The following is a 27,919-nucleotide window of genomic DNA, read 5'->3' as shown; positions in this document are numbered from 1 at the left end:
TTTCCTTAATTGTGTCACTGTGCTGGAGGTGGTGGTGTGTTTCTTTTCGGTCTGGTCCATAGTGGGCCTCTCAGGCTTCCATACCTACCTGATCAGCTCCAACCAGACCACCAATGAAGATGTGAGTATGAAATAGACATCACACATCATGACACGTGTGCTGAAAAGAAACCGAACCGAACATTTAACATCCATATTAACAGAAAGAGGTATTGGTTATTGTGTCATGAGTTCGATCCCCGTTCGTGCCATAAACATATTTAGTCACAACACTCAAACATTATCTCCGTGTTGCACCGAGTCGTGGTTTTTCTAGCGGTGACGGTTTTTCTAGGTAATTATCTGTTGCTTTATCTCTTCCAGATAAAAGGTGCATGGTCTTCTAAAAGAGGGAAGGACAACTATAACCCCTACAGCCATGGCAATATATTCACCAACTGCTGTGCAGCACTGTGTGGACCCCTGCCACCGAGGTATGACGTGTGTGTATTATTACGTGGTGATTTATTAATCCTTAGATGCCCACATGATGACATGTAAGCCCTATCATTCACTGCTCTGAGAAAACCCATTCAGTAAAAAGTCACAGCACCTGTTATTACACCCCCCCCCTCATTGTAATTTTGAGTTTTGTCCAAAGGCTAAAATAGAGCTGTTAGTAAAGACTCCTTTTGATGTGAAGAGCTGCTTTGAAAGCAGTCTGCCTGCAGCCTTTTCTCTATACATAGCTCCTGAGATACAGCAATAGTGGAAAGGATTTCAAGCCCATTTTAACCAAATCCAAGATCAAAGTTGGCTTAATATATTAGATTTCACACTTTTGCTGTTCATGTGATTTAACAAGAATACAGGCCAACTGTCACAGCTACAGTCTCATGTCCATGTGACTGTAAATGTCAGTACACATTGCACATTCCCTCCCAGCTTATTTCACTTCCGCTTTTTGCCCAACAATTCTCATTACTCATCCGTGAAGCTGTAGTTCTTGATTCCTGCGACAGAAACTGCTCTTTCCTTTCTGTCATCACGGTTCATAATGTGTTCGTGCTCACCCGCTCCACAGAGATGCATCCTATCTGCTCTTATCTTTACTGGCCACTTTGTAGATACAACACTCAAAATGACGCCGTCAAGAGGTCACAACCATCTATTTGCCTTTGCACTCATTTAAGAGCACACAGTCTGTAGTTCAGCACATGCATACAGTATCTTCTCAACGTACTAAATGCATACATAGAGGCACATGAGAGCACAAAAAGAGCAGCGATGGAGGCTTTTGGTATCATTCTGTCAGTGTATCTGGCTGTGCTGTGCTCTGGGCATCACAAGCCATAAGTCACCAATAATGATTCCAGTGGGAGGTAAAGGAGAGTCCGTAGTGCACAGGTGGCTGCCATCTGTGTGTGTGTGTGTCTGTTTGTTTGTGTGTTTGTGTGTGTATGTGGCCAGCCACTGCACAGCTGGGTCCACCGGTAAGAAAGGAATGTTTCACCTCAGCGTCGGACTATGCAAGCAACGCTGCTCCTCACACACACTCACACACACACACACACACAGAGAAGCTTCCTGCATTTCATTCCCTGCTGAGACCTTGACTCACACCCTCCTATGCATCAGCCTACACACGTTCCACTATTCATTACCAGCAACACAAGCCGCCTGCTGTAGGTTCCCGGAGTCTCTCTGTGATTCTAGCAAACCGTTTCCACCTGAATCCAGCTCAGTCCCACTGGAACACGCTGTCAACTCACTTTCTGTTAAATGATTACCCTGCTCTCGCCGTTTAACACCTCGTGTGTGCGTGTCTGCTCTGTGTCAGATCAACCTGTATCTGGCTGATAAACAGCCATTATCGCATACATCTGGCCCATGACCACACACGTGGATATACGCATACCAAAAGTTCAGCAGGTCATGGTCTAACCAGCTGTGTCAGTTCTGCATTTAACGATGGGACAGAAACTATGATTCACTGCAGGACCTCTGATTCATTACCACGTTGTGATTGTATACGTGTGAGTGGAAGAGGAAGATTCGAGTTTTCAGACTCAAATGTTTGTGCAGGCTTGTACACAATCATATCACGCATCCACTGACGCGCTGTTGTCTCTCTTCACAGTGTAGTACCGCTGACACACAAGGTCATTTGCACTCTGCTAATCCCCCCTTACGTTGAGTCAACCTGGCTGTAGATACAGTATCAGCCTGCTGTTGCAGTCAGTGTCTACAGTCCAAAGAATCTAATGGTTGCACTGCTCTACTGTGTGAAATCTGTGACTGGGTAATGCCATTTGCTTTGTTAATATATGTGAATGAAAGCTCAAAACAATGCTTTTCTTCCCTCTTTGTTTCTCTCCGACTAGCCTCATTGACAGAAGGGGCTTTATCCAATCAGACGCGCCACAGCTGGCACCGCCAACCAATGGCATCACCATGTACGGGGCCACCCAGTCTCAGCAGAGCCACATGGTAAGACACCGACCTGACTCTCATGACAGCTACTCTGTCAGATACAGCAGAAGTTCTGTTTACAAGTGCAGCCAAACAAACTGTAATAAAGAGGTCAGTCAGTAACTGGACTAACAACACTAACAATGAAAGCTAGTAAATAGAGAAATAGTTTCAGACAGTAGGTATTGTTTGGCCCACCTTTTTCTCTCTCCATCCAGACCTTGGGAGTGTTTCTCATCCAACCAGATTGAAACGGATGAAATCGCTCTAAATTTCAAAGAGCGCGTCAGTGATGTTTTCAATGCTGCGTGTGTCGCTCCATGTCGTCTGTAAATGAGGTCAGCGATAGCAAGGAGGGGTCCTCTGAGTGTGGCCGTCTGTGCTGAGGTTGCATCGCATTGTATAATTTAACTTCTGCTGTCTCACAGTTTATCAGTCAGAATACTGTTACTCATGCTGATGATCCAAGTCTAGCAGTTGGCCCGAAAAAAAGACAACGAGCAGGAATCAGAGAGAGATAATATAAAATGCAATCTATACACCACAGTCAGTAAACAGATGACGCGTCTCTTAAAGTCTTGGAGAGAATAGCTGGTGTGGTGAAGCGGACATTGTTCTAACCTCACTGACCGGTGTCCCTCTGGTGCCGGAATAGAAGCAACAAGTCCGCTGTTGTTCACTTCAGCCGTTAACCTCACACATGACACGCTAGATTTAAGGCCTATTCACACACGGCTACTAAAACGTCTCACTGGTGCCTTCCCTCTGCGCCACAGTCGCCTGGTTGTTCTCGTCCATGCTCGACCTCATCCTGTCAGTTCTCGTTGAGACGTGGAACATGAACGTCATCTGTCTCCAGGTCCTAAATGTGTGGACTACTTGTCTGAGAGCCGTAAGAGCGTTTTCCCCTTACGTTAGCACATTTAGAAATATCTGTTTTCTGTCGCGGTCCTGATTAGCAGAGAGTTGTCCTATTGTGCCGGCTGCTGGCCATTTATGTGCACACTGACACAGAGTCAGCTGTTGAATTCATCTCCATTTGTTAGACTCGGTTACATGCCGCATTGGTAACACAGGAGGGACTATTTTTGAGTATTCTCATCATCTCCCTACGCCTACCGATGCAACTCACTTCATCTCTATAAAAGTCTTTATTCTTTAAAAATGCGAGCTGGACCACACTGTCCACATTGTATTGTAACATCAAGTAGGTTTTAGAGAGGCTGCTGCTTAATTTAGTTAAACCCGCGATGAGTAGAAGTCTCCCCTCACTTTAATTTGATTACTACAGAGGGAGTGTAGGTGGGACTTTTGGACTGTGTGTGTGTGTGTGTGTGTGTGTGTGTGTGTGTGTGTGTGTGTGTGTGTGTGTGTGTGTGTGTGTGTGTGTGTGTGTGTGTGTGTGTGTGTGTGTGTGTGTGTGTGTGTGTGTGTGTGTGTGTGTGTGTGTGTGTGTGTGAGTGAGTGAGTGAGTGAGTGAGTGAGTGAAAGAGATCTAAAGGGGCAGCAGAGAAGTGAATGTGTTGTATTTTAGCTTTTAATGTTCGGTTTCACTCATCAGTGCAGTCGGTCGGCCACATGATGTCTTGGAATCTCTTGATGTCGTAGAACAAGTTGTGCACGGATCAACACTTCTGTGCTTAAAGATTTCGGAGAAGGAATACAGTAGACTTTTGTTATTTCTCTCTTTTGTTATATAGAAATGAGTAACCACTGACTTAACAGCCCCCGAGGCCCAGCAGACACAGAACTGTTGGCTGGCTTGGTTGAGCTGATCCTTTTTAAAAGAATGGATTCTACGTTTGTATCCACTGATATGTTTGACTTGTGCCCGTCACACACTCGCACTGTGTTTCTACAGTATGCAGCTGGTTAATGCATTGAGGTGGCGTTTGGGCGATGAAAGCCCTGTTTCTCCGTGAGGTAGTTCAGTCTGCGACGCAGCCTGGGATGAAGAAGCCTGGCAAGCGGTTGCCATGGTAACAGTGTAACCTCGAGAACATAAAACCTCCGTCTGGGTTTGGGGGGTGGCGGGCGGGCGGGCAGCTTGATTGACAGCAGTCATCTCAGCCTCCAGGTAAAGGGTCAGTTCACCCGAATTACAAAGATCAAGACAAAGTCTGAAGTGAGAAATTATGTTTTGTTACAATAATTTGCTTTGGCCTTGTCTTTCTCCTTTCCTTCTTTCTCCTTTCCTTCTTCCTCCTTTCCTTCTTCCTCTGTCCCTTTCTTGTACAACGCACACACACAGAGTGCAACTTGATCAACCACCATTTCCTTGTTCATGGCTCCACATTGAGTGATGAGTCACTGTCGGTTTGTTAAAGATAAATGATGAACAGAGGTAGTTTCCTGTTCTTCTTAATCAGGCCAGTTATTATCAATCACAGCAGACAGCGGTGCGTTTTTTAACCATCTCACCTCAAAACGTGTGTTAAGATGGAAAATAGATGGTGCCAGCTTTGGGACATTTTTTTTTCATTTTATATAAACAAAGCATGACTGCAGCTTATCATTATTTTTGATTGTCAATTATTAATTTGGCCTGTAACATGTGAGAACAATTTAAATTACTCTCCACCACTAGAATGACATAATCCTGCGGTGGTATGTTGACTACTGTACACAGTTTAGTGATGAAATCGAGTTATAAAATACAAATATAGGATAAAAACAGCTCTCTTATCCATGTTGTGTCATCACTATGTGTGAAAGCCAACCAAAACATTGCCCGTGCTGCTTCACATGCTGCCTGCTATCCAAGGTTAGTCCATCAGCAGTCCACGTACATATTGTTCCTCGTAGTTCTGCGTGTGTGTGTGTGTGTGTGTGTCTGCCGTGGGGGATGGACAGCGCTGACTCAGACTACATGACTGTTTTTATAAAACATGAGTGGGCCTGAAAGTAGAGAGAAACAGGACAGAGCGCTGGATCCCTTCTTTACTTTATGTCCAACACACCGCTGATGACGTAGCTCTGTGAGCGAGGCTTCCGTGTCATTTCAGTCCAATGACCCTCGCTCTACTTAGTCTTCTCAACCAGCTGGAGTGAAGCCAAGCTCATAAAGGTGATGAGTCGAAGAACAGCTGATAAGAAGATTGATAATTCTTAGAATCATCTCTTCTGCTGTAGCTCAACTTCTGTAATCTGCTCTTTTTAGGTCAGTGACATTGAGACAGAAAGGTGAGACGTTCGGGACGATTTCTTAAATTTTCTTTGGGAGTTGTGTGTGTGTGTGTGTGTGTGCGCGATTAAAGAGTCATCAGAGTACTTATTTATTTGTACGATTTTTTAACTCCTGCACAACTTTCCTCTGTAACTGGTCTCTACTACTCATGGGGCCAATAGGGTTAAAGCTAATCTCCCTGTAGCTGATGTGTGGTATCGATGACTAACCCTGACCCAGTTACTCTGCTCCGGTTTTAGACGTGTGATTTCCACTCTAATGCAAGACAGTAGAGATCAATAGGTCATGAGGCTGTGACTTAATAGTGGCTTTTGAACTCTTGTCTACTGACCTCAGCTCTGTTTTGTCCACCAGGGCTGATACACGAACTGTTGCAGGTTCTAACACAGGCACTAACGTCTCGTTCTCTTTCTCTCCCTTATCCAATCACCGACCCCCTCCTCTGTTGTCTTTCCACACACTCTGTTCCTTGATCCCATGTGTCGTTTCTTCTCTCCTCGTCCCTCTTCATTTTTAACACTGCCTCTCTGTTATTTGTTTTCTATTTCCGTCCTTCACCATATCTATCTCCCTGACTCTCACATCCCCGTCCTGTATCCTTCTTTCTCCTGCTTCCCGCTGCATTCCTTCAGTGTGACCAAGACCAGTGCATTCAGAGCACCAAATTCGTTTTGCAGGCCGCCGCCACCCCTCTCCTCCAGCAGCAGAGCAGCGAGCCAGTCGTCCTGACGGCCTCCCCTGAAAACGGAGGCTCTTTACCCGGACGCACCTCCCTCTCCCTGGGCGGCCCGTGCACCTCGCTCCCCCTCGGCCAGCCCACCCCTCCGACGTCCACCCCCAGCCTCAGCTGCCACGAGGCCACAGACATGCTGCCAATCCACGGACAATGCCACACACACAACCACAGCCACCCCCTCCAAGAGCCGGTGGCCCACCACCACTTTCTCACGCCAGAGGAAATGCCCTCGCCACCAGGCATGCTTCCCTGCGGCAGCCCCCTGGGTCACAGCCACACTATGCAGGCCGGCTTCTACAACCCAGCCAGCCAGGACTCACTACACGAGGACTCTGTCAGAGGATTGGTAAAGCTCAGCTCTGTCTGACAATGGGATATAACCCCCTCCCTCCTCTCCTCAGCAGGACTTGAGAACTGAAAGAGGCTGTGGTTTGAATCAGCTGCTAGAAACTGAATGGAATTGAACTGAACCGAAGTGAAAACCAGTTGTCCTCCAGTTGCCAGACCTCTCCGTTGGAGCAGGGAGAGATGTTTTCTAGGCTGGTGTCCTGTATGACTGCTCCGACATATGCTTCTCTTCTTTTTTTTTTTTTTTTACTTAAAGGGAAGCATATTCCATTACCTCCTGCAAACTGGACACAGAGGAGTTTCCTTCTCAAAGTGGCATATGTCTGTGAGCCATGTCAGGCTAAAACTAGCTGTTGTGACAGTACATGACATTTTTTGGTCAAAATTAGGAATTTCTGTCAATGGATCACAGGTCTGACAGCTTATTTTGTAAAACAAACTTTAGCCGTTTTGCCTGTTGCTGATTGGCCGGTATCTTTTGCCTTTTTTTCTTAGACATTCTCAGCAGTGCAATGGTTGATGTCATCATGTTGCATATCATCCTGCTTTTTCTATGTAAAAAAAAAAAAACAACCAACAAAAAACAAGAGACTGTTGTACTGTACCACGATTATTACAAATCTTACAAATTATATTTCTTGTGGATATTAATAAAACATAAACTTTTATCAGATAAGACTGCATTAATAAGGCGTAATGTGTGCTAATGTGAGTCCTTTAAAGTTCACCCTGTGAAGACTGCCTGTGGTCATTAGGAGTCCGAGACAGAATTAAAAAACAAGCATGTCCAATGAAAGTTGCTAAACATTTATGGCTGTTCAAACAAAGTTGAGACTTCCCATTCATCCTGACAGAATTCCTGGTAAGAGAGATGTACAGACTAAAACAATTCTCAGTTCACAGTAATGTTTATTGCAGGTTCTTCCAAGAAAAAAAGATGAGTGGTGAAGGTGTCTGGCTAGTAAAGGGCAGTAAATCAGCATTTAATTGTCTTCTACCATCTTGTGGTGGTGTAGGAGTACTGCAGAGGAAAGTGTAGTTCTGATCATTAAATTACATTTTACCTAACATCACAATATCAGGCATTAGTCGTCAAGTGTGCTGCAATAACCAGTATTCCGTTATTAAACATAGATGACTACATGTAATGTGAATGGGTTGTTATAGTGAGGAACGTGCGTGTTGTTCCCCTTCGCTCTACACAGCATTGTTGCTGTTTTCAGTCAACAAAAACATGTTTTGCCACTCGGCACCAGATTGTTGTCAAAGTTAGCATGAGCAGAAAGTGAAGCATTTAGCTAAAGGAGTGAATATCAGGCGTGCATTCATCTGGTAGACACCGACATGCTGGTGTTGCTCTGTGTCTGTTGATGTGTACAAAAAGCCACTTTTTGCTCACAGGTTCACTCCGTCACGGTTAATGTGGAAATATCTCAGTGTCGTGTTTACGGCCTGTTTTGTGGTCGATAATATAAATGAATGCATCTACACCATCTACACATGTAAAACAGTGGAATGATAACACATTTATTTGTTATTAAATCATTTATGATACATAGGCAAGTTTTTTTTTTTTCATACATATTTTACAACAATTACAACAGACAATGCAAAAAGAACATTGACATTGGAAAAGAAACATCCCAGATTTTCTTTTCCTTGAGACGGGTTATGGTCACAGATGCAGATTCTACGATATTCTACAGCTTGCAACATGTCATTCACTAGGTTATTGAAATAATTACATTTGAAACTGACCCTGTATTGCACTGTGCTTGAGTTCAGCTGCACCATTATATGTTAAATTGATTTAAATGTCAAGTGCACGGGACGCTTTGTAAAGGAATCCTGAGGATCCTGACCTTTTTATAGCAGATTAAATTAAAAAATAAAGAATAAAACAAAGACATGTGGCCAGGTCCTATTAGATTAAAAGAAAAGCAATTTAGAAATGTTTTAATATATAATAATTAAGTCTACATTGGGTCTTGCTCCAAAAGAATGGAGCCCTTCAATTGATTAGTGGTCTGTCTTGGCATTTAAACAAAGCAAAGTGCTTATTAACATTTGCAATATTTCCAGTTTAAATCATACAGTGCATTAAGAGCGTATCACAGCAGAAATACACTAGAGACAGTACAAGAAATTCAACCAAGGCAAACTTGTAGCTGTAAACAATCATGGTGCCTCACAGCCTGATGCTCCAGCACAGCTAACTTTCATGCATCAGTCGTCTAGCCAGGGCTGGAAACATGGACCACAATACTCCATGGAAGGGCCCGGCCATGGTCCTTGGCCACCAAAATGCTAGACTAGCTTAAACCAGTGACCTGTGGTTTGCTGCAAGGCTTAACCTGACCTGAGGTCAGTACGGGATTTGCCAGTTTTTTTTCAGCAACCATTTTCCAGGTCATTGTGGCTAAGCTAATTTAGCATCGATAACCAGAACACAACAGTATCTGGAACGCTGGCTTCCGTGCAAGTCTCGAGTCCGTCCGTCCCCCCTCAAGTCACCAAAGTTTCACATCATTGAGCTCCAGGTCCCCCATGATCTCCAGCTGGTCAATGCTGCTCAGGTCCTGCACCCGATGTCTGAACTCAAACAGGTGTGAGCCATTCACTGCCAGCTTGAACTGATGAGGCTGACAGAGGATGAGAATCTGAGAAAGCAAAACACTGCGGAATAGTTAAATCATTACGACATACTGAGAATGAACGAACGACCGACTTGTGATTGCAGCAGACGGTAGGTTGTGGGCGGTGCATACCTCAAAGTAATCCCCCGACGAGAAGGGGAAGGAGGTCAGCTCCCGCTCCTCCTGTCCCCAGGATTCACTCAGGTACGAGTTCCTGATGAACACACCCGACTTCATGCGAGGGTTCAGGTGCAGAGCGATGTTCTCCGTGCTGCTGTTGCGGAGGTTCACTGTAAAACTGGAAGATTAAAAAAAAAGGTAAATCTTTATTTCTTTTTTAAAGAAAAGTTGAGTCAACTTATGTTGAGTCGTGACTTTACCTGTGAGGGTACATGCTGACCTGTCCTTTGATTGTGATGTGCTGTCCGGGGCTCAGTCCTTTGAGTACACTGCCTTTATAAGGGAGGCTCTGGAATAAGAGTATAACGGTTGATACATTTTATACAACAGATTATATGCAGAGTATTTTCTCATGACAAAAATATGCCAGATATAACATCCCATAGTCCAAGGTAATGTCTTCAGATGCCTTATTTGTTCAGGCAACAATCCAAAACCCAAAGACATTCAGTTGACCATCATATATCAGCAGTATATAAAGTAGTAAATCAGCACATTTGGAAAGCGTGAACCAGCAAATATGTCATTTTTAACGATTAATTGATTTCGAAAAGAGTTGCCAGTTTATTTTCTGCTGATCAATGAGTCGAATAATCAACTAATCCGTGCCGCTCTGACTCAGAAACCTCTTAATCAATACTTTTGATCTTGATTTTGGCATAATGTTACATGTATAATTGTATTAATATGTTAGTTTAGATAACAGGGGCCACATAGACAAACATTTTTACACAGGGAGGAGCAATGCAACAGATTATGCATATAGGACATCTAAGATCTGGGAATGTGGCATCATCGCTAAAAAGAAAGTGTGAAACATTACCAACATTTCGGGGGCTTTCGCTTTGGGGTTTTACCTCCAAATAAAGTGCTTTAGATTATCGTAACGGTCTTGTTTACAACCTGTCTGACTATCTGAGGACTAACAGTTTTTGCCTCACAGGACTTTGTTGTTTTCCCCAGAGCTCAAAAATAAATGAACCAGAATTTCCTTTCAACCGTTCAAGAGCTGCATGCTGAGTTGATACGGTCTCCAGTGCACAAACAAAGGACTCATTTAGGAAAAGTGATCTGGTTTTGATGGCATCACAAGACACTAGGCCCATTTTAGGCACAAAGACTTTATGTAAAAGGAGGAAAAACTCACCAAGTCACCTGATTCTGAATATATTGCCTGACAGAGAAAATAGAAATCATTAGAACACATTAAGAAATGATTTATCAGATATGTCTGTGAAAGAGACGCATCTGACCAGCTTGTGAGGACTTATAGAAGCAAACGACGATGACCGTGTTCTTACTGAGTTTGGGATGTAGCCAATAGCGTGCACCTTGACTTTCCCAGAAATAGAAAAGGTGTCCACCCTGTTTAGTGGGATTTTGTGCTTGTATTCCAGCAGGTGAGTGCCATTTACTGCCACCTATGGGTGAAGACGAGCATTTTAGTATTCTATTTTACTTTGACTCAAATTCAATAGGTTTTTTGATGCCGTCATCCTAAAACAGCATGTGTCCACTGGCCTTGAAGACGTCTTCGTGCACCAGGATGATGGTCTCGAAGGGGGCCCCGCGTTTGTAGGGCAGCTGGTGGAGCGTTTGCTCTTTGCCCCAGCTCTCCTGCAGCAGGGAGTTGCACACCACACAGGGCGAGCCTTTGAAGCGAGGGCTGAAGTGGAGGGCCACGTCGGAGCGCGGCTTGGTGCTGCAGCCGCTCGACAGGTCGACCTGGAACCTGCAGCGAGGTAGCACAAGGAGGCTGGATTATTAAAAGGGCGGGAGGGGGCACCTGAGTTCACTGCATGTCAAAGGGGTCGGGGAGTTTGCACCTCTTAAAAAAGGAAAACGTGCTGATTTTCAACCACCTCTACCAATCAGAGTGAGGAATATAGTGTGAAAAACGCCTGCAGTTGTTGCTGATGCTATCTGTGTTTCTGAGGCACAGCTGCAACATGTTTTGTTCCTCCGTATCCCGGTAACACTTGGTATACGGAGGAACTACAGCGTTTCCAACAGCACGATGTCATCCTAAAACAGGAGTGCAGAAGATTTGATACGGTGTAAATTTGACAATGTTTTGGCTGACTGTGTTATTCATCTGTAATCAGCCAAAAGAAATATGAAAAAAAAGTATTTTTTGTAAGTTACTTGGACAGAGGTGTGCTGGAGACCTTCAGAGTCCTGAAGATAAACTGGAAAAGACAACCAACACCAGCAGGGCAATTTCATACAGCGTGTAGAGCATATTTTAACATCTTACTCAAACCACAGTTGCTGATTGTTGGAACAGTGGAAAGACCAACTAAGACTTGTCAGTTTGAATGAAGTGTGTTTTTATGATGAGTTCAGTTAAGCCCATCTCAGTTCTGTGTGAATGTTTGATGGTTGTATTTCTCGGTTTAGGTGTAAGAATATTTCCTTCATTGGTGTTTATTTAACAGATGCCGTTAAATTAATCTTGGTACATGTAGGCACAGTATCAGGAGAGATCAGCTTTCTTGGTCAGCATGCACTGGGAAATCTATTTCTTCAGTGGACTACATTTACCATCAGCACTGATTAGACATCCACATAAAAGGTGGCACATTTTCCTCAAAAAGGAAATAACTATGGAGTGCAATGGTTTAAAAATTATTATTTTTTAAACAGAGACCACTGAACTAGACAACAATGTTAACACCTTTTCCCAGATTAAAGTACCACATGTTTTTGGGTTTACCATACAAATCGTTGACATATCCATAAAGGTGGCTCTTCATCTGTATATTGCTCTTATTCAATCATCGTCTTACCTGTCGGCATCTGGGGGCACAGTGCCCTGGATGATGATGATCTCCCCAGGATGCATACCTCCAGGTATGGGCCCTGTGTATGGGACCACCTGAGGTGGAGAGTTGGCGTTAAAACACTGGATAACTGCACTGACGACATGCTACCTGAAGCAGGGAGCTAAATTGAAACGCCTCTCGCTGGAATAAAGGCCTACATTGACCGTCAGATATATCGGATTAGTTCACGTGCAGTGTGCAGGCCGTTTGTAGACCGCTACTGCTGCACATAACCTAAAGTGTAGCTGTATTGTAGGCTACATGATGGTCTATTGATCATTCCATGATGGCATCAGAGGGCTGATGATGATGATAATATTAATAATAAGCCTCTTACCGGATTCAGGACAGTGTGTTTCGCATTTGCCACAGACATCGGCCTCCTGGTGTCACACTACAACATGCAGCTCTGCTGGAAGACAACAGTGTCTGCGCTAAATACGACCGGGTTGTGTGTCTCCTGCACTACACGGGGATGGTGGCAGTGGGCATCTTCACTCCATCAGCCCGCAACACCGTGCGCATGCGCCGATCCTACCACGTGATCAGGTCCGCTGAACAACAACGGAGGCCCACATTTGACTTCACGTTGACTGTTGAATGTTGGTAAAACTTTGTATTATGATTAGCGCGTGCTGATTTGTGGACGAAATAGTATGAATTAGTAAATCAACCACAAATATGCTGTTCACAAATGCGAAAACTGTTGAAATTGCATGTTTTTAAAAAATCGAAAACCGTTAGTATTTATAAGGAAGTGCAGTCATGTTCAACTTTTATTACACTTAAGGAATTGTTAATTAAATTAGTTTCACTTCCGGTTATTCGACGACGCCATAGTTTTAATCTTTGGCTGGGTGCAGATGCATGAGCGTCTGGTGCAGCTCTCTATTTATACATCCGTGTTAACGGGGGCGCCATCTGGTGTTCAGATTTATACAAAGTTTCGTTTCTCAGAAAACGGAAACTGCACAACTACAGGCTCGTCAAGCCACAGAAATATATGGACCCGAGTGAGTGAATCAACGTTGTACTTATACGTTGTCCCAAATATAAATGTCTGTGATTAATGTTTTCATTTTGTGTTTCAGAGACAGCAGTCGCCGTTGGAGTAGGAGCCGGAGCCGGAGCATGTACTTTATTTCGCCTTGTGTTTCCTTGTGCAACTTTGATGCATGTTAACGTAATGTCATGCATCATCCATTTTAAAGTGGCCTGACAGAGTAGCACGCCATAATTAACAACAAAGGTCCCTCTGCTGTGTTCACGTGCAGTGATTGCTGTGGTTGGGGCTCCTATTGTTCTGGGAGCCGTAGGTTTCACCTCCGCTGGGATCGCAGCAGGATCCTATGCTGCTAGTATGATGTCGGCTGCTGCCGTTGCTAACGGAGGAGGAGTAGCAGCAGGAGGTCTGGTTGCTGGTTTGCAGGCCGCAGGTAATAAACACAATTAGCCTACTTGATTTTTTTTTTTTAATGGTTTGTGAGATGATCACAGCTGGAACGATAAACAATGGTAACCATTAGTGATGGGTAGATGAGGCCTCATGAAGCGTTGCGGCACATTACCCAAACTGTATTGATACTGTATCGGTACTGTGTCACTGTGTTGCTCAATACTGACACCTGCTGGATCTTAAAAATCATTACAGGCAACCGAGTTGACAGGCTCAACTGACATAATGATTTAATGACCTAGTATATACAATAATATAATTTAAGTTATTGTATTTTATATTGTATTATTTTATATCTTAATTTAAGTTTAAAATATATTTGATACCTTTATATCTTTAACATGTGAATGTGAGGATGCTTATGTACTTGTCTTTGAGGCAGGGAGGGGATTTCTTTTATACATTTGTATTCAAAAAAAGAAGTTGTTCCAATGTCTTGGCATTCAGGCGATTACGTTTCTTTGACGCAAGTTCTCCAGCTTTAGAGAACACCCGCTCACATGGCACAGATGAGGCTGGTGTGCACAAAAATTGTAGGGACAGCCAGAAGATGTTTGGCGCCTCAGTGACAGGCGAAACAGCAGCTGTATCGGCCACGTGACTTTCTTAAAGCGATAAGTGCACCGACACGGGGTTTCGCTCTATGAGCTCGACACATGCGCCGACACATCGGTGTTGCCGGACCCATCACTAGTAACCATGTGCTGTGTTGAGCTACTCCTAAAGTGTTTGGCAAACTTGGAACTGAAACAATAACAGTAATTCAGCACTAATCTAATACAACTAATCTTACCTGGATAACTGGTGCAGTATTCAACAGAATAAAGCGTTTTTGTAGACTACAATTGAATCACACTACCACACTGTGGTGACACAAACGCCAATGTTTCATGTAGTGTTCTGGCTTCAGAAGACTGTCTCAGTTTTCAGATATATAACCTGTGTACTCTTCCTCCAGGTGCAGCCGGTCTGTCAGGAGCCGCCACTGCAGCTGTGACCGGCGTGGGTGCAGCGGTGGGGTGGCTGGTCGGCTTAATCCGCGGGAAAAAAAATAAATAAACTTACGATATTTATTATTTTGCCAAATAAAGGAGCCAAAACAGCACTTTTGTGATCTCTGACAACTGAAATGTTTCCTGTGCTTCCTACACCATAAATCCTTTCTAGCTCTTCACTGTATGAACATTAACATCAACCCCTATTGGATCTTGAGCTTCCTGTGGGAAAGGAGAGACTGGGTTAAGGCCCAGGGCCGTTATCACACTGACTCTTCCCCTAATACACCAACGGTTTCACAGCCTCTTCATTTCTAATCCTTGCATCTTGCATTGTAATATATTCAACTCGTGTCGTAGGTCTGTCTGGTCCATAGTCGTGAATGCGATATCTGAGGACCGCCTGGAGGGAATTTCTTCATATTTGGCATAAACATCCACCTGTGTTCAAAGATCCACTGATTAGAATTTGGTAGTCAAAGGTCAATGTCACTGCGACCTGGATGTAAACTGCAAGTTGACTTGTTGGCAGAGGCGATAATTATAGTTTTTCATGCTGTACTGAAAACAACTTCCACTGACTCTGATTGTGTGGCTATTAAAGTGAAGTGAAATGTCATCCTCGTAGTGGCGCTAGAGGAAAAGTCAGGAGAACACCAAAGTCAGTCTGCTTCATCCTCCATGGACCATGAATATTTGTACAACAATTAAAGGAAATCCATCGAACAGTAGTTGAGATATTTCAGTCTTGATATACAGACTTGATATAAGTGCAGTTATTAGTAATTGGTCACTGCAGCCATGTTTATATGATGTTCATCGGTCAAGTTAAACAGAAAATAATTCAGATATTGAGCGTCTTAACCTTTTGTAGAGCGAAGACGAGCTTCCGTTTTCACCTAAACACAATAACAAAGGAACTTTGAACTAAGGAAGCTTTGGTGCCGCTGATACCTTTCATATAGCAGGTCAGTGCCGCCTTTCACCGGTAAGGGTTCAGTATCACATCAAGGTGTTTTCACAGAGGTTAGAGTCGTTCATCATAGCAATGAGAGGATGGAGAAAATTGAAGTTTATATTCAATTCTCCACTTTTATTGCAATCAGCTGTTGGTATACATGAACGTACAGACATTTTCTCGGTACGTTTTGTTTTAATAATAAATAATACAAAAGTTAAAATGATAGACATGCTTTGTGTAAATAACCTTCGATACTGTCCGTCATACTAAGATAGAATACATGATGTTGGTTTTAATGCCAGCTCATATTTTCTTTATACGTTTGAAAAACATGGGCTTTTATTTTGAAAGGTAGAGGAACTAGATAAAATACAAAACGGCAGCAGCTGTTTGACCAAAATACAGAGGATTTCGTGACTTGCTGATAAGGGCACAGGGTTTGTTTATATTTTATTTTATTATTGTTATTGATGTTGACATAAAGTATTTTTGTTGTTTTCTTTAGTTGGGTGAATGTGTGTTTAAGTTAAGATACAAATGATGCCAAGTTGGTTGGTTGAATGTAATTTCACTGCGTCATGCTTGCAAGCTGATCATTATAAAAGGCTCGTTCGACATAAACCAGGCGAGGCGCAGTTCATGTCAAACGAGCCTGTTTGATCAAGTCTCTGTTGCATCTAACGTTAGTCTGATGCAATGCTGCGTCGTGAACGTGTCATAGTGAGATTGTAGTTAAAAAGACTAATCATTTAATTTTAAGTCAATAACACCCTATCAGAGCTGATCGTTTAGTTAAGTTAGAATAACTAGTACGTTCGTATTCTGTATTGTTTTCTTCTTTACCCTTACCGTTTAAGGCGTGGTTTGGGGAGCAAACGTTAACGTATAATACAGCTTTTGTGAGTGTGCAATAGAGGAAGTAGACGTGACTGTCTGGCGCTCTCTTTTGTTCAGATTTGAACAGTGCTTCGTTGCTCAGGAGAATAAAGGTCAGGGCAGTTCGTCAGACCAGTAGAGAAGATATGATTCCTATTAGTAAGTATCTATAATCTAATAATATGATTATGTTATACAGTTAAAGTACTGATTCTTTGTATGGTTTCCTAATAAACATATCATGATATCTAATAACCATGGCAAATGTCTGTCTCTATTTATTATCTTGTGTTTCAGAGATGGCTGCTGCCATTGGAGCAGGAGCAAGTAAGACCCTGTACAGCCTTTATGGATCACCTGTGTTTACTTCTTCAACTGATTTTAACACCCCTTAATGTAGAAAACACATTCACGTGCTTTGCTTGTATCATGCATGATCCATCTAAAAGTGGCCAAACAAATCGCACACTGTCATTAGCAACAACTGTCTCTCTGCTGTGTTGTTGTCCACGTGCAGTAGTTGCTGTGCTCGGGGCTCCTGTTGTTCTGGGAGCAGCAGGTTTCACCTCCGCTGGGATCGCAGCAGGCTCCATTGGTGCGAAAATGATGTCGACTGCTGCAGTTGCTAACGGAGGAGGAGTGGCCGCAGGAGGTCTGGTGGCTAGTTTGCAGGCAGCCGGTAAACATCTTAACTAGATATGTTTATGATTTACTGATGTATCATAATGGTGAGATGATCATTGCTGGAACATTAAAAGGAGAATCACGTGCTACGTTACTTCTAATGTCTTTTCAAAGTGCAAACCAATACGATCCCAGAAGTGTATGGCAAACCTGGACCTGAAACAACAGTAATGTACTGTCACAATAGAGATTTAAAAGTGTATGTTTGTAGATAGTTAGTGTAGGTCAGGGGTCGGCAACCTTTACTAGCCAAAGAGTCATTTTGCCCTATACACGGGCTGTCTGAAGTCACAGTTAGCGGCTTTGAGGAGGACGGACACAAAACGAAGGACTTTCCTTTTCTTATTATTGTTTCTTATCTATTGTGAAGTCCACACATAAACTATAAAGGAACTAAACATTGATTAATCTCCAGAACGACAGAGACTTCAGTCACCAGCAGAGCAAAGTATCAAGCACGACCTTTCATTCTTAAAGACTACTCTTTTACTCTGTCATATTTTTTTTAACTAAGCAATCAATCTACTTCCTGTTTACACCGGCACCATCGTGCCCAGTGTACGTGAATAGTCACGTGATATTCGTCTTCAGGCGTGTTAGTCTGGACGGAGATCATCTCGAAAACGATGCTGAAACACCGTGTGGACGGAGATCGTTTTCGTTTTAAAATTCCAAACTCCACTCCAGTAGTAGGCTAGTGTGGATGTGGCCTCAGGGAGCTGCAACAGAGGGTCTGAAGAGCCGCATGCGGCTCGGGTTGCCGAACCCTGGTGTAGGTAATCAACAAAATAAAATGTGTTGGTTCTATTGAATGATACTGTACACTGTGATGACAATAGTTCCACTGTTTCCTTTCGTCTTGTAGCTTGAGAACAACACTCTCCTATTTGTGTATCTTAATGATGGGAGGATCATTACAGGAATGATAATCACAGGGGCATTATGTGCCCTATTAAATCTTTCTGAAGTATCACAAAATCCTACACAGGTGTCTTTCTCAGTTTCTCCGTATAGCTCCACTTTCTGACAAAAAAACCCTGTTAAATCGTGCTGTAGGTGCAGCTGGTCTGTCAGGAGCTGCCACTGCAGCTGTGGCAGGCACCGGAGCAGCAGTGGGATGGCTGACCAGCTTCTTCCGCTGAAGAGAATTACTTCAGTGTACCTACTAAACAGCACTTCTGTGAGTTCAGACAACTAAAATGTTTTGTTCAATAAATCATGGCTGTGTCCTATCACATTGGCTCCTCTCCTTATACACCAACATTTTCACAGTCCAAGACAATTCAGTCACCATCCTTAAGTATGCTGATGATTTTGTCCACATGTATATATATATATTTTTTTGCTGGCAGAAAAAGTAAGACAACAAACAACAACATTTACTTTTATTTTTTGCTTGCGTAAATGTTCCATAGTGACGCCCAGTGTTGCAAGCTTGACGACGTTCTCACTAAATCTGGCGACTTCCTGAAATCGCGCATGCGCAATGCGGCCGCTAATGCTGCCCAGGTCCGCAGAGCGGTTTGTAGATATAACTGTCTTATTAATCAGAGAAACTCATGGTTATACGGACTGACAATCACTCTGTTATGACAGGGATTAACAATGGGGTCCATAAGAAGTGATGGCCTATTTCAATGGCAAAAAAAAAAAGAACCAACAGAAGAAAGTTCATTTGTAGTTCTAAACATATTTAGGGTGTTTTTTACTCACTTTTTTAAATTATGCAAATTATGCAATGACGTCATGTGGCGACTTTTAGGACAGCCAATAGCTTTCCTTACTGAGGAGGAGGCAACACAGGTGACGCCCTCTTTTGTTCAGATTTTAAGTTTCATTTTTGTAGAAATGGTACCGAACTAACCTTCAGTATATAAAACCCAGCACAGTTCAAGACTCATCAGAACCAGAACAGGCAAAGACATGGACCTTGGTGAGTATCACCATTCTTTGACAATACTGATATGTTTCTTTGAAAGTACTGATAGTTTTTTGATATAGGCTTTTCTTATTAAAAAAGAAGTAATGATAGTAACCACAGCAAATGTCTTTGAATCAGCCAGATGAACTGTGAATGTTGATTTCGATGTTTATCCTGCATTTCAGGGACTGCTGCGTATATGGTTGGAGGTAAGACTTTACAGCCTTCATGGATCCCATGTGTTTACTTTTTCAGCTGATTTAAACAGACTTTAATGTAAAGTGCCATTTACTAAATTGATATCATTCATGATCCATGTTACAGTGGCCTGACAAATTAGACCAATAACAACAACGTTCTCTCTCTTGTCCAGGTGCAGTGGTTGCTGTGGTCGGGGCTCCTGTTTTTCTGGGAGCAGCAGGTTTCACCTCCGCTGGCATAGCAGCAGGCTCCATTGCTGCTAATGTTATGTCAGTTGCTTATGTACTTGTCTTTGAGGCAGGGAGGGGATTTCTTTTATATATTTGTATTCAAAAAAAGAAGTTGTTCCAATGTCTTGGCATTCAGGCGATTACGTTTCTTTGACGCAAGTTCTCCAGCTTTAGAGAACACCCGCTCACATGGCACAGATGAGGCTGGTGTGCACAAAAATTGTAGGGACAGCCAGAAGATGTTTGGCGCCTCAGTGACAGGCGAAACAGCAGCTGTATCGGCCACGTGACTTTCTTAAAGCGATAAGTGCACCGACACGGGGTTTCGCTCTATGAGCTCGACACATGCGCCGACACATCGGTGTTGCCGGACCCATCACTAGTAACCATGTGCTGTGTTGAGCTACTCCTAAAGTGTTTGGCAAACTTGGAACTGAAACAATAACAGTAATTCAGCACTAATCTAATACAACTAATCTTACCTGGATAACTGGTGCAGTATTCAACAGAATAAAGCGTTTTTGTAGACTACAATTGAATCACACTACCACACTGTGGTGACACAAACGCCAATGTTTCATGTAGTGTTCTGGCTTCAGAAGACTGTCTCAGTTTTCAGATATATAACCTGTGTACTCTTCCTCCAGGTGCAGCCGGTCTGTCAGGAGCCGCCACTGCAGCTGTGACCGGCGTGGGTGTAGCGGTGGGGTGGCTGGTCGGCTTAATCCGCGGGAAAAAAAATAAATAAACTTACGATATTTATTATTTTGCCAAATAAAGGAGCCAAAACAGCACTTTTGTGATCTCTGACAACTGAAATGTTTCCTGTGCTTCCTACACCATAAATCCTTTCTAGCTCTTCACTGTATGAACATTAACATCAACCCCTATTGGATCTTGAGCTTCCTGTGGGAAAGGAGAGACTGGGTTAAGGCCCAGGGCCGTTATCACACTGACTCTTCCCCTAATACACCAACGGTTTCACAGCCTCTTCATTTCTAATCCTTGCATCTTGCATTGTAATATATTCAACTCGTGTCGTAGGTCTGTCTGGTCCATAGTCGTGAATGCGATATCTGAGGACCGCCTGGAGGGAATTTCTTCATATTTGGCATAAACATCCACCTGTGTTCAAAGATCCACTGATTAGAATTTGGTAGTCAAAGGTCAATGTCACTGCGACCTGGATGTAAACTGCAAGTTGACTTGTTGGCAGAGGCGATAATTATAGTTTTTCATGCTGTACTGAAAACAACTTCCACTGACTCTGATTGTGTGGCTATTAAAGTGAAGTGAAATGTCATCCTCGTAGTGGCGCTAGAGGAAAAGTCAGGAGAACACCAAAGTCAGTCTGCTTCATCCTCCATGGACCATGAATATTTGTACAACAATTAAAGGAAATCCATCGAACAGTAGTTGAGATATTTCAGTCTTGATATACAGACTTGATATAAGTGCAGTTATTAGTAATTGGTCACTGCAGCCATGTTTATATGATGTTCATCGGTCAAGTTAAACAGAAAATAATTCAGATATTGAGCGTCTTAACCTTTTGTAGAGCGAAGACGAGCTTCCGTTTTCACCTAAACACAATAACAAAGGAACTTTGAACTAAGGAAGCTTTGGTGCCGCTGATACCTTTCATATAGCAGGTCAGTGCCGCCTTTCACCGGTAAGGGTTCAGTATCACATCAAGGTGTTTTCACAGAGGTTAGAGTCGTTCATCATAGCAATGAGAGGATGGAGAAAATTGAAGTTTATATTCAATTCTCCACTTTTATTGCAATCAGCTGTTGGTATACATGAACGTACAGACATTTTCTCGGTACGTTTTGTTTTAATAATAAATAATACAAAAGTTAAAATGATAGACATGCTTTGTGTAAATAACCTTCGATACTGTCCGTCATACTAAGATAGAATACATGATGTTGGTTTTAATGCCAGCTCATATTTTCTTTATACGTTTGAAAAACATGGGCTTTTATTTTGAAAGGTAGAGGAACTAGATAAAATACAAAACGGCAGCAGCTGTTTGACCAAAATACAGAGGATTTCGTGACTTGCTGATAAGGGCACAGGGTTTGTTTATATTTTATTTTATTATTGTTATTGATGTTGACATAAAGTATTTTTGTTGTTTTCTTTAGTTGGGTGAATGTGTGTTTAAGTTAAGATACAAATGATGCCAAGTTGGTTGGTTGAATGTAATTTCACTGCGTCATGCTTGCAAGCTGATCATTATAAAAGGCTCGTTCGACATAAACCAGGCGAGGCGCAGTTCATGTCAAACGAGCCTGTTTGATCAAGTCTCTGTTGCATCTAACGTTAGTCTGATGCAATGCTGCGTCGTGAACGTGTCATAGTGAGATTGTAGTTAAAAAGACTAATCATTTAATTTTAAGTCAATAACACCCTATCAGAGCTGATCGTTTAGTTAAGTTAGAATAACTAGTACGTTCGTATTCTGTATTGTTTTCTTCTTTACCCTTACCGTTTAAGGCGTGGTTTGGGGAGCAAACGTTAACGTATAATACAGCTTTTGTGAGTGTGCAATAGAGGAAGTAGACGTGACTGTCTGGCGCTCTCTTTTGTTCAGATTTGAACAGTGCTTCGTTGCTCAGGAGAATAAAGGTCAGGGCAGTTCGTCAGACCAGTAGAGAAGATATGATTCCTATTAGTAAGTATCTATAATCTAATAATATGATTATGTTATACAGTTAAAGTACTGATTCTTTGTATGGTTTCCTAATAAACATATCATGATATCTAATAACCATGGCAAATGTCTGTCTCTATTTATTATCTTGTGTTTCAGAGATGGCTGCTGCCATTGGAGCAGGAGCAAGTAAGACCCTGTACAGCCTTTATGGATCACCTGTGTTTACTTCTTCAACTGATTTTAACACCCCTTAATGTAGAAAACACATTCACGTGCTTTGCTTGTATCATGCATGATCCATCTAAAAGTGGCCAAACAAATCGCACACTGTCATTAGCAACAACTGTCTCTCTGCTGTGTTGTTGTCCACGTGCAGTAGTTGCTGTGCTCGGGGCTCCTGTTGTTCTGGGAGCAGCAGGTTTCACCTCCGCTGGGATCGCAGCAGGCTCCATTGGTGCGAAAATGATGTCGACTGCTGCAGTTGCTAACGGAGGAGGAGTGGCCGCAGGAGGTCTGGTGGCTAGTTTGCAGGCAGCCGGTAAACATCTTAACTAGATATGTTTATGATTTACTGATGTATCATAATGGTGAGATGATCATTGCTGGAACATTAAAAGGAGAATCACGTGCTACGTTACTTCTAATGTCTTTTCAAAGTGCAAACCAATACGATCCCAGAAGTGTATGGCAAACCTGGACCTGAAACAACAGTAATGTACTGTCACAATAGAGATTTAAAAGTGTATGTTTGTAGATAGTTAGTGTAGGTCAAGGGTCGGCAACCTTTACTAGCCAAAGAGTCATTTTGCCCTATACACGGGCTGTCTGAAGTCACAGTTAGCGGCTTTGAGGAGGACGGACACAAAACGAAGGACTTTCCTTTTCTTATTGTTTCTTATCTATTGTGAAGTCCACACATAAACTATAAAGGAACTAAACATTGATTAATCTCCAGAACGACAGAGACTTCAGTCACCAGCAGAGCAAAGTATCAAGCACGACCTTTCATTCTTAAAGACTACTCTTTTACTCTGTCATATTTTTTTTAACTAAGCAATCAATCTACTTCCTGTTTACACGGCACCATCATGCCCAGTGTACGTGAATAGTCACGTGATATTCGTCTTCAGGCGTGTTAGTCTGGACGGAGATCATCTCGAAAACGATGCTGAAACACCGTGTGGACGGAGATCGTTTTCGTTTTAAAATTCCAAACTCGACTCCAGTAGTAGGCTAGTGTGGATGTGGCCTCAGGGAGCTGCAACAGAGGGTCTGAAGAGCCGCATGCGGCTCGGGTTGCCGAACCCTGGTGTAGGTAATCAACAAAATAAAATGTGTTGGTTCTATTGAATGATACTGTGTACTACACTGTGATGACAATAGTTCCACTGTTTCCTTTCGTCTTGTAGCTTGAGAACAACACTCTCCTATTTGTGTATCTTAATGATGGGAGGATCATTACAGGAATGATAATCACAGGGGCATTATGTGCCCTATTAAATCTTTCTGAAGTATCACAAAATCCTACACAGGTGTCTTTCTCAGTTTCTCCGTATAGCTCCACTTTCTGACAAAAACCCTGTTAAATCGTGCTGTAGGTGCAGCTGGTCTGTCAGGAGCTGCCACTGCAGCTGTGGCAGGCACCGGAGCAGCAGTGGGATGGCTGACCAGGTTCTTCCGCTGAAGAGAATTACTTCAGTGTACCTACTAAACAGCACTTCTATGAGTTCAGACAACTAAAATGTTTTGTTCAATAAATCATGGCTGTGTCCTATCACATTGGCTCCTCTCCTTATACACCAACAATTTCACAGCCCAAGACAATTCAGTCACCATCCTTAAGTATGCTGATGATTTTGTCCACATGTATATATATATTTTTTTTTTTTGCTGGCAGAAAAAGTAAGACAACAAACAACAACATTTACTTTTATTTTTTGCTTGCGTAAATGTTCCATAGTGACGCCCAGTGTTGCAAGCTTGACGACGTTCTCACTAAATCTGGCGACTTCCTGAAATCGCGCATGCGCAATGCGGCCGCTGATGCTGCCCAGGTCCGCAGAGCGGTTTGTAGATATAACTGTCTTATTAATCAGAGAAACTCATGGTTATACGGACTGACAATCACTCTGTTATGACAGGGATTAACAATGGGGTCCATAAGAAGTGATGGCCTATTTCAATGGCAAAAAAAAAGAACCAACAGAAGAAAGTTCATTTGTAGTTCTAAACATATTTAGGGTGTTTTTTACTCACTTTTTTAAATTATGCAAATTATGCAATGACGTCATGTGGCGACTTTTAGGACAGCCAATAGCTTTCCTTACTGAGGAGGAGGCAACACAGGTGACGCCCTCTTTTGTTCAGATTTTAAGTTTCATTTTTGTAGAAATGGCACCGAACTAACCTTCAGTATATAAAACCCAGCACAGTTCAAGACTCATCAGAACCAGAACAGGCAAAGACATGGACCTTGGTGAGTATCACCATTCTTTGACAATACTGATATGTTTCTTTGAAAGTACTGATAGTTTTTTGATATAGGCTTTTCTTATTAAAAAAGAAGTAATGATAGTAACCACAGCAAATGTCTTTGAATCAGCCAGATGAACTGTGAATGTTGATTTCGATGTTTATCCTGCATTTCAGGGACTGCTGCGTATATGGTTGGAGGTAAGACTTTACAGCCTTCATGGATCCCATGTGTTTACTTTTTCAGCTGATTTAAACAGACTTTAATGTAAAGTGCCATTTACTAAATTGATATCATTCATGATCCATGTTACAGTGGCCTGACAAATTAGACCAATAACAACAACGTTCTCTCTCTTGTCCAGGTGCAGTGGTTGCTGTGGTCGGGGCTCCTGTTTTTCTGGGAGCAGCAGGTTTCACCTCCGCTGGAATAGCAGCAGGCTCCATTGCTGCTAATGTTATGTCAGTTTCTGCAGTTGCTAATGCAGGAGGAGTGGCAGCAGGAGGTCTGGTGGCTGGTTTGCAGGCAGCAGGTAAACAAACATTCTTTAATTTTAAAAATATTTTTATTTTGTGGTTTTAATTTTTTTTTTTTTATCTTAATGATTTTAATCGTTGCTGGAATGATGATCACAGGGGCATTATGTTCCCTTTTATATATTTCTGAAGTATCACAAAATGCTGCACAGGTGTTTGCAAACCTGGAAGTGAAAGAAACAATTTCAGAAAGATATTACTAGCTTTTGTTTTACAATACAGTGTTTTTAGAATATAATGACACTGTGTGTAATAATGCTACTGTTTTATTTAGTCCTTTAGTTTGAGAACAAGACTTTGCCAGCTTCTCTGTAGCTCCATATTCTGATATAAATTGTGTTCTCTTGCTGTAGGTGCAGCTGGTCTGTCAGGAGCTGCCACTGCAGCTGTGGCAGCCACCGGAGCAGCCATCGGAGCAGCCGTGGAATCGCTGACCAGCTGAGAATCATGAAGGAACAAGATGCAGTTACAATGTTTTTACTTTTGCCAAATGAAGGAGGCAATAGCAAATGACATCAGTATATTACCCAAAGAGCACTTTTGTCATCTCAGACAACTGATGTGTTTTGGTCAATAAATCATTGTAACCTGTGAAACATACTGGTTCAGTCTGTCGTTTGTAAATATTTCAATTCCTCATCATCTCCACCAGAAGCAGGTTTCCTGCTTCTCTCTTATAGATTTCCCACCGTATCAAACAGCTGTTTGTATTTTATACTTTGAAAACAATAAAAAAAATTAAAAAAAATAAAAAATCTTAATTGACATGAGAACGTGCCAACAATAACATCAACAACCTGTTACTATGAGAACAGGATTCAGAACAAAATAACATTCAAACTCATATTGAGCTTGTTATGTAAATACACTTAATCAGAGCGTTATGTGCTAATTAGCGGAGTTGCGAGTTACAGGTTATGAAGGGTTTAAAACTCCAGGCGGGGCGCTCTAGCACTCGCCTGAACAAAGGAATGAGAAAACTGTAACTCTGAAGGACACACTTGGGCAACTATACACTGATATCAAATCTTGGAGTAAACTGCCAGCTGAGAACAGTAAGTACCACAGCTTGAGATAGCAAAACGTAGACGTCACACTTTGGAGCCTGTTAGGCTAGGCTTTCACAACATACACACACACTGAAGACGCATCGAAGGAGGATCCCGGACGAGAGCCAGTGTGAGCGGATATGCTCAGTGCTCCAACCAGGCCGTCGCTCTGCTAAAATCGATCCCGCCTGCAACTTGACTTTGACCAATAGGCTCCTCTAAGGAGAACCTACAAAACTTACCGCGCTGCCGTGTCCAAGCGCCTTTTCACGTTGCTCTCAATCGGAGAGGAACTGTTAGGACCGTGCACGTTTAACTGCTCGGCTAATATCTCTGTGATAAATAAAACTATTGCTTGAATCTAAGTAAAGGCCTCGAACTCAATTCGTTAAGTTGTCTACACGACAAGCTCCAGGATGTCTTGATATGCTCCAACACTAAACCATCCAGCATGCTCCACATGCACAGGCTTTTCACCTGGAGCTAAACATGGATGCAACTCTGGTGGTGTCTGTCTATGACGGTGATGTGAGAATCAACACAAGAATGAGGCTGGAGAGTCATTTTCAGGCCTTTTCTCGTTGCACATTTTCATTCAACACTTGTTTTGTCTCCTCACTGGAATGTGAGTCATCACATGGGTGTGACATGAGACTAACAGAAGTGTGAGGAAAACATTTCTAAAAATATGTAATATTAAGTTTTTGAGACCAAAATGTAGCTCTGAAGCTTTGCATTCATCACTCACATTGGGCCTCAGTCATGAAATGATCACACAGATGAGATCTTCACTTAAGCAAAGTGGTGCTTTGAGCTAAATGATAACTTCATGTTCATCATGTCAATAATACCAACATGCTGATGTTCAGCAGGTATAATGTTAACCATGTTCACCATTTTAGTTAAGCGTGATAAAACACATTAAACAAACAGCTGAGGCTGATGGGAATGTCATTAGTTTTGTCATCAACCAAAGTATTGAGCAATACTCTTAAATCAAATATTAACTCAGACCACATCAACAAAAAACCAGCAGAGACTTTTCCCCCGTGAAACACAGAATCCTCCTACAGTTTTATACAGAAACGTGTTTCCACTACATCTGTTACAGCTTGATGCTCATCACTGGATATGTTTCTGTAAAATGAAAATGAGCTTTTCATTTTCACCGAAAGACGACATAAAGGGACCTGAGGAAGCTTTGCTGCAGGTGAGAATGTTCACATAGGAGGGAAATACAAACCCTCCACTGATAAAGGTTCAGTATTACATCAAGGTGTTTTCACACAGTTAAGAGTCATCCAGCATGTATTTAAGATATGCCTTCACTCAAATAGCAGATTTCATTGAATTCTCCCTTTTTTATTGCAATGAACTGTTGGTACACATGAATATAAATGAAGACATGTTAACCCTTAAAGTAGCTGCAGGCTTTACATGCTGGAATAACACTATTATGATCTCTTAAGTTTAAATACTTCACATTGTACTTTATTTACTTTGATCTTGATA

The 27,919-nt window shown here is 42.3% G+C and overlaps 5 protein-coding genes across 6 annotated transcripts in view; 4 read left to right on the top strand and 1 right to left on the bottom strand.

Moving 5' to 3' along the window:
- Window positions 1-7,390, top strand: part of LOC306707207 (palmitoyltransferase ZDHHC14-like) — a 37,029-nt gene extending 29,639 nt beyond the window's left edge. The window contains exons 7-10 of one of the 2 annotated variants that reach the window (XM_079174568.1): window positions 19-121; window positions 364-473; window positions 2,364-2,469; window positions 6,316-7,390. In XM_079174568.1, the coding sequence (XP_079030694.1) occupies window positions 19-121; window positions 364-473; window positions 2,364-2,469; window positions 6,316-6,741 (745 nt within the window). In that variant the 3' untranslated portion in view covers window positions 6,742-7,390. Of the gene's footprint in view, window positions 1-18; window positions 122-363; window positions 474-2,363; window positions 2,470-6,270 lie in introns of both variants that reach the window. The other variant, XM_079174567.1, reaches the window with a different exon arrangement.
- A 1,842-nt stretch (window positions 7,391-9,232) lies between these two features.
- LOC306706953 (galectin-8-like) lies at window positions 9,233-12,766 on the bottom strand (the record flags this gene model as incomplete). The annotated part of the gene is made up of 8 exons (XM_079174208.1): window positions 12,701-12,766; window positions 12,328-12,416; window positions 11,060-11,270; window positions 10,840-10,959; window positions 10,686-10,712; window positions 9,739-9,827; window positions 9,491-9,656; window positions 9,233-9,382 (listed from the first exon to the last, which is right to left on the bottom strand). The coding sequence occupies exons 1-8, from the start codon at window positions 12,737-12,739 to the stop codon at window positions 9,233-9,235; spliced, it is 891 nt and encodes a 296-aa protein (XP_079030334.1). The 5' UTR covers window positions 12,740-12,766.
- Window positions 12,767-13,281: 515 nt separating this feature from the next.
- LOC306707323 (interferon alpha-inducible protein 27-like protein 2B) lies at window positions 13,282-18,570 on the top strand. The gene is made up of 10 exons (XM_079174716.1): window positions 13,282-13,376; window positions 13,455-13,496; window positions 13,638-13,799; window positions 14,778-14,858; window positions 14,987-15,038; window positions 16,181-16,212; window positions 16,730-16,810; window positions 16,949-16,978; window positions 17,169-17,330; window positions 18,392-18,570. The coding sequence occupies exons 1-10, from the start codon at window positions 13,367-13,369 to the stop codon at window positions 18,475-18,477; spliced, it is 738 nt and encodes a 245-aa protein (XP_079030842.1). The 5' UTR covers window positions 13,282-13,366; the 3' UTR covers window positions 18,478-18,570.
- A 3,107-nt stretch (window positions 18,571-21,677) lies between these two features.
- On the top strand, window positions 21,678-24,126 carry LOC306707451 (uncharacterized protein). Its single transcript, XM_079174929.1, has 5 exons — window positions 21,678-21,769; window positions 22,287-22,367; window positions 22,506-22,535; window positions 22,726-22,887; window positions 23,948-24,126. Exons 2-5 carry the CDS (start codon window positions 22,355-22,357, stop codon window positions 24,031-24,033), a joined length of 291 nt encoding a protein of 96 aa, XP_079031055.1. The 5' UTR covers window positions 21,678-21,769; window positions 22,287-22,354; the 3' UTR covers window positions 24,034-24,126.
- A 584-nt stretch (window positions 24,127-24,710) lies between these two features.
- On the top strand, window positions 24,711-25,958 carry LOC306707452 (uncharacterized protein). The gene is made up of 4 exons (XM_079174930.1): window positions 24,711-24,825; window positions 24,999-25,022; window positions 25,187-25,354; window positions 25,712-25,958. The coding sequence occupies exons 1-4, from the start codon at window positions 24,816-24,818 to the stop codon at window positions 25,798-25,800; spliced, it is 291 nt and encodes a 96-aa protein (XP_079031056.1). The 5' UTR covers window positions 24,711-24,815; the 3' UTR covers window positions 25,801-25,958.
- The last annotated feature ends 1,961 nt before the right edge of the window (window positions 25,959-27,919 follow it).

Source organism: Pholis gunnellus (assembly GCF_910591455.1).
Source record: "Pholis gunnellus genome assembly, chromosome: 15".
NCBI lineage: Eukaryota > Metazoa > Chordata > Actinopteri > Perciformes > Pholidae > Pholis > Pholis gunnellus.
The sequence above is the reverse complement of the archived record's forward strand: the minus strand, read 5'-3'. Positions and strand labels throughout refer to the sequence as shown.